We start from the raw sequence: 6,412 nt of genomic DNA, 5'->3' as shown, positions 1-6,412 counted from the left end.
AGTGCTGAACCACGTTTACTTCCGTAAACACCGCTAGGGACGTTCGGGTTCTGTTCACATTTCACAAGTCGCATTTTTGTAATGTGGATGAGTATATAAAAAGATCGAATTTATCAAAAAAAAAAAAAATCCAAATTGGGCATCGCATCCTGTGGTGGTGTGAACCTGGCCTTTGTACTATGCCAACTCTAAATTCTAACTTGTCTGTGTACCGTAAAAACCCATTAATGATCTATGATATAGCATGGCTGCAAACGATGAATCACAATAGAGCGGCGGAATACACCAATTGCTAACCTCACCATTCCAAAACAAAACAAAACTCTTTGTGTGTGTGTGTGTAAGGGTGTGTTCAACAGACCAATGACAGCCTTGCGTAAAGCTCCCAATTCAGCTTGTCACGAAGCGAGGTCATCTTTAGCCGCAGCCACGCCGACAGAACAGGCAGGTGAGGAGGACGCTTGTTAGCTTTTGAGGACACTCGTCGTTTTTAAAATGCAGTTGTGACATACTGAATAATGCAGCGGCCGTTAGTGCAGGGCAATTGAAGTGAATGAAAGTCCTCTCTGTCAGGGCTTACCATTCAAAGCGCATCAGCTTCTGGTTTCCATGGCACCCGTGTGCGCCAGTGCTGTTTTCCACCGGCGTGCCTGGGCAAGTGAGCGAGGGAGGATGGATGGAGGGATGACGGAGGGGGGTAGAAAGAGTGAGAGACGCTCACACAGAGTGCGACTGAAGGCTTTTCAGCAGCGGTTATCTCGCCTTTGCATAAAGTCCCTCTTTGCATTCTGCGGCGTGACAATGCTTTTTAGAGACGACGCAGCCGCCAACTCATATAGGCGAGCGGCCGTGTATACAACTCACGTCATGTGTATGAACGCTACTCATTTGCAGTCTCCTTCAAAAGTGGCACGGTTTGATCGGGAGGGGATGCAAATGGGATATAGCCCCTCGAATGGCGCAAGATCGCTTCCCCGCAAGTCACGGCCGTCTCGGAGAGCGCCGCTCAATGTAACTCAGTCAGTCAGCGGGGATGTAAACAACTGGTAGCACATCAACCGTTTTGGTTCATGGAGCATTTGTAAGTGTTTGCAAAAAATCATTAGGACACACCAGGGATCAGCAACTTACTTTGTGGATACTTTAATGCGAAGGGCTTCCAATTAGATACACAAATGTTTTTCTTCTTTTCTCTTCGTTTTTTTTTAAAAACACGATTGCCGACTCACCTCTGTGTTGCGCCTTTGTCGTCCGTCATCAAAGTTAAAGCTCTCTTGGTAGTTAACCACTTTTATCCTTGTACGAAAATGTTGAATATACCGATTGACTATATTTGTCCGTCTATATTTACACTGTTTCTGATTTTAATGTGCCACTTGGGAAGGCACCAAGACTGCGCGAGGCTTGTCCTATATACCTTGAATGACTCCAACACTGACCAACGTAGCAACACCGAGCATCAATATAACACAGGGGTGTCAAAGATACGGCCCGCGAGCTGGAACCGGCCCCCCAACGAGGCTCGCAGGATAATTTAAAAGTGAAAAAATACATAATAGACACGGAATGAATATTTTTAATCAGCTGCAATTCATGGATCATCCGCTAGGGGGAACAGTATTTTGATCAGAGTAGAAGACAATATTTTTTTGATCAGAGAGGAAGACAACAGCAGTCTGTCTGTCACCGAGCCAGACCCGACACAGCAGTAAAAGCCAGCTACTTACTTGCTAGCGAAATAGCATTAGCATCAAAGCCGTATTCCGACTTTGTTAAACGATGCATGATGAAGACGGCTGAACTTGTATGTCCCGAGAAGCGACAAGCTTTTGCCCACGAAGGAAATATATGATATTTTGGTTATTTATAGCAGAGTGTGGTCTAATTTTAATGGTCCGGCCCACTTGACATCTACCGAGGCCGTATGTGCCTCACAATGTGAAATGAGTTTGACACCCCTGATGTAACGACTGCGGAATAATGAGCTGAGAAATTCGGGTGCATTATGCCATCCACACCTGAGTACACAACACTTTGGCTCTCATCTATCATCCTTGCACTCGCGCGAGCTGAGCAGAAAGATGCAAGCCCCCATCGTGTATGCGAGGCGCTTTTGTGAAATATGCGAGCATTCGGCGCTAAGTTTCACGGAGATGCTGGCTTCAGCCTTCCCATTTGGGATAAGTGGATCCACTCTGGTGCCAGCCAACTCGGGGAGATGCAAAGCCGGTGGAATCTGTGTATTCATAAAGCATCTCCGGTGCCATCTGTTTACTCGAGGAGACAATCTGAAAGCCTGGTGTTGAGATTCACTCAAGGATAATCAAGAATTTGGTCCGGCTGCCTACTAATGTACCGACGCCGGTCACAAGACCCGTGCCCAATCTGAAAAGATTCAGAGCTGTACTTAAAAAGCATGCCTTTCATTACACCGGACAACAAATGTCCATAATTTATTTTTTAATCAGAGATGATTTTTTAAATTTTATTTTCAATTATTTTTTTTGCCACTGATTACGAATCGACCCTTGCTTTTTCTGTATTACATCAGGATTTAAGATTAACATTATTAATAATAATAATAATGAGTTGAGTTACTAATAATAAAAATACGTTTTGTCCACTTTTGGGTCAGAAACCGGTGCCCATGTTCTACTGCTGATTATGAGCGTGGAAGAAGCTAGAAATTAATTTTGAGAATAGAAAATAACATACTGTACTGTTTATTTTTATAGGTTTGGCACTTATTGAGTCACAGAACATCATAGACAGCTGGCAAAATGGAGAACTGCATTTTTTTCAGAAATATACATCAAACTAGTAGCCCTTCACTTGAATCAGTCTCTCCGGCGACCTCTGGACTCGAGGCTGCTGTGGCTTTAAGAGGACCAGTTCTTCTGCCGGCGCGCAATAAGCATTCCTTTCATGCTTTGTGAGGCTCCGCCGACTTGTGCCTAAATCCTCAACTTCTCCGTAATTATGCAAATGGCCCAGATGGCGACACGATGGCTCCCATTCTCTTTTGATTTTTCCAACGCTGCAGATGGCCACCATGCAGACCCACGCAAAGTGACACTCGCTCAACGTCAATGTTCATGCCGCATTTGTGATCCCGTTGCGAGGGAATTTCATTTCCATATGCACCACCAGGATTACTACGACTACTAAAATGTGTTGTTGTTTTTTTTTCTTTTCACTTATGCAGCCTTTCGAGTAAAAAAAAAAAAAAAAAAAAATAGGAGTGGGCGTCAGCATGATGTCCTTCTTGACACATTTAGTTAGTCATCTCGGTGTGCTCATGATGAGAAGTGAGTATTCGTCACATGATACAATCGCATTTTCCTTTTCATGATTCAGCAAATTCCGATTGAAAAATGGACATTTCCAAAAAAAGATCAATGGCACTGTGGTTATACACAAACATTCACATGGAGCTGCTGTCGACCACAGCTCACACCCAGACACTCACATGCAGACTCTCCATAGTTTCAGCCAATGCTAGTCCCACCAAGCCCCGCCTCTTAAAGGCACATATTTCTCACTGATATTATAATATATCCAGTATTTTATTTATTTATTGATGTATTTCTAATACAGCTCATGCAAATGTCACGAACGTGGCGCCAACGCGTACCAAGTAGCCCTCAAGGCCCATACGAGTGGCCTGGAGCCTGCTCAAAAAATAGCTGGGACATTGCGATTTCTTTGGAATGTTGTAGACGCGATCAATTGAAAACGTAAACACACAGTTCGAGAAATAAGTGCTGCATCGTGATATTTGTTCTATTCCGTGATAAAATGATAGCTATTGTGATTATTAATAACTTGAAATTACCCAAAAGAGTTTTTTTTTTTCTTTTTCTCCTCCCCAATCACTATCGGACGACCATAGCTCAGGCTCATGGCAGCTTTGGAAGCGTAATTCTGAAACTGACTCTGTTTTTGCTTTTGTTTTTTTGCGTTTTTACTTTGTCTTCCAATTAAGACAAAGTAACTTGATTGAGTTCCTTGAGAATAATGTCCTTCCGTCACGTCGTGTCAAGATTCCCACATTGTAAGTTATTCATACCTCGGTAACCCCCGTCGGTCCAAGAGCTGCTTTCACGTATTTCTTGGGGTGAAATATAACTCCAATCTTTGGTAGCGGGGCTGCTGCCCATATCCTTAGCGGAGGTCCATCGACCCACTAGGAGATGTTCATAGGGGGTTGGATGCTGATAAGGTACGGGGTAGTGTTCAATCAATAACATGTAGGCGCATGCTGGAACTGTAGATAGGCATCTCGGCACGACATATCCGCTGTTTGAAGTCGTTAATCAGAGCGATAAGCCTTCTCACCACCTCCGTGGTTGCCGCTATTTTTTCCTGAAACGTAAACACGAGTAATAAACGGTCCCTTTCTGCGAGGCCTTTCATTTGCATAGGTCAAATGTTATTTCCCTTTCTGTGGAACGACCGAGTGGATGTTTCTAACGTTGCAAACCGTCATTCCCCCATGTAAAGAAAAGACGATGTTTGAATAAAGAATGACAAACACTAGGATACGATCGATTTTTTTATTTTCTTCAATTTTCTTATTTGCACTGATGCAAAAAGTGGACTTAACGATAATGATTGTATTATATGACTTACAACAGGCAGTGGCAATCCGGAAAAAGCTCATGACATGATGACCAACAGGTGCGACGCTGGAGGAGAAGCCCTCCGACGCCACCTGTTGGTCAGAAACGGGAACAGAAGCATGACAGTAAACGATGAAACAACAAAAACGGAATCCGACATTTTAAGTTTCCCGCATCAAAATCAAAATTGGAATTTGTAAATCTTTTCTCGCAAACTGTTGACGATTTAATGTAACAAGATTTGCCTTATAAGTTAAATACAACTGAAGTGGACTCAGCACATTTTTAAAACAGTTTGAACCTTAAATTGAGTGACTCTTTGACATACCGCGGCAAGGATTCCCGTTTAGGTCCAATCCCATTTCTTCCTCCGACTGCTGTGTAACACTTTTTTGAATTCGAATTGCAGGACTCAGAGTTGCATGTTTTGCGAATGTGGGGGCGAAGAATGAATAAACTCCCAGACAGGAAGCCCGAAGTGGAGATTTGTAATCTCGGAACTTTGTGAAAGACAATCCAGATGTACTTCTTTATAACGGTTGCTGAAGATGAACATTCTGACTTCTGTTTATCGCTCTCACACGTGATCTGTCTACCGCTCACATCTTCATCGCCACGCGCGCTCTCTCTCTCTCTCGCTCTCTTCTCCCTTTCTCTCCACTAACCTTGGCACCACGTCACAGGCTGTGCAGCAGTGCAGTAGAACGGGAGTGCATGCGAGCCACAGTGCCTCATAGGTGGAGGGGTGGGGGGCTGCATATCGCTGCCGCGTCCTCTGCTTGGCGCTCGTCATCCCCCGCTCCCACATCCTTACCTTTACAAGCCCATGCTCGGGCTCCTTCTCTCCTGCCGCCAGCGCTACTGACAGCAACGCGCTCCTCCTCTCCCCCCACCCGGACCCCCCCTCCGCCCCCTCGACATGGATGTCCCGTCGTCCCTCGAGCCGAAGGATTGCCGCGCGTTGGTGCAGTGAATAAGACGAGGACCATGCCGGGACTGCTAATGGATTTTGGGAGAGCGCGAGTGACCATGCCGTGAGCTTCACTCGGCCATCTCCAAAATAAAGAAAGAAACAGCGACGTGCATCGCAAGGAAAGGGGGCTCGGACACGCGCGGCGGCGGGATTTAAAAACCACCGTGCATTTGTTTGTTTTGTTTTTTTTTTCTTCCTACCCCCCCGCAAACAACATGAAGATTACCTCCCATCCGCTGATGATAAGCAGTGTCGTTGTCAGGTCCAAGCTCAGCCTCATTCCGCTTCTGCTGCTCTTTCTCGGTCACTCTCGCGGGATGCCGCATGTGCTAAGATTTGGTAAGATTGCACTTCTTTACACTTGGCTTTGTAAACAATGTGTGCGCGTGTGTGCTGGGCCACATTGAAATGACATTGAGGGGGTGGAACTGATTTGTTGAGGCTCGTTTCCCCCCCCCCATCCCAACCAGAGTTGGCAAAGCCCTGTTGCTGCTGCTTTACTTTCTCGTGCAATGCTACGTGTGTGTGTGTGTGTGCGCGCGTGTGTGTCTGTCTTATCTCTTTTTTTTTCAACCCAGCAAACTTTTTTTCAAATGTGACCAATTCTGGGTGTACCCTGCCTCTCAGCCCAAGTCAGTCGGGGATAGACTCCAGCTCACCCGCGAACCTAATGAAGGATGGATGGACTAATTTGTTTTGTAAATGAATGTCACTGTCCTGCTTTTTAAAGTATTTAGTAAGACATCACAGGTATATTTTGTCACACGCTAATTGGTAATTTCCTCACTCGGACATGCCAACACGTCCACCGCAGGAA

General features: G+C 45.2%; 1 protein-coding gene across 3 annotated transcripts in view; it reads left to right on the top strand.

Annotated features, from left to right (window-relative positions):
* Positions 1 to 5,278: 5,278 nt before the first annotated feature.
* Positions 5,279 to 6,412, top strand: part of LOC109516813 (glutamate receptor ionotropic, kainate 2-like) — a 72,401-nt gene continuing 71,267 nt past the window's right edge. The window contains exon 1 of one of the 3 annotated variants that reach the window (XM_019871616.1): positions 5,279 to 5,934. In XM_019871616.1, the coding sequence (XP_019727175.1) occupies positions 5,811 to 5,934 (124 nt within the window). In that variant the 5' untranslated portion in view covers positions 5,279 to 5,810. The remainder of the gene's footprint in view (positions 5,935 to 6,412) is intronic. The other 2 variants (XM_019871614.1, XM_019871615.1) reach the window with 2 other exon arrangements.

Source organism: Hippocampus comes, unplaced genomic scaffold (assembly GCF_001891065.2).
Source record: "Hippocampus comes isolate QL1 unplaced genomic scaffold, H_comes_QL1_v1.1 scaffold77, whole genome shotgun sequence".
In the NCBI taxonomy this organism is placed as follows: domain Eukaryota; kingdom Metazoa; phylum Chordata; class Actinopteri; order Syngnathiformes; family Syngnathidae; genus Hippocampus; species Hippocampus comes.
The sequence above is the reverse complement of the archived record's forward strand: the minus strand, read 5'-3'. Positions and strand labels throughout refer to the sequence as shown.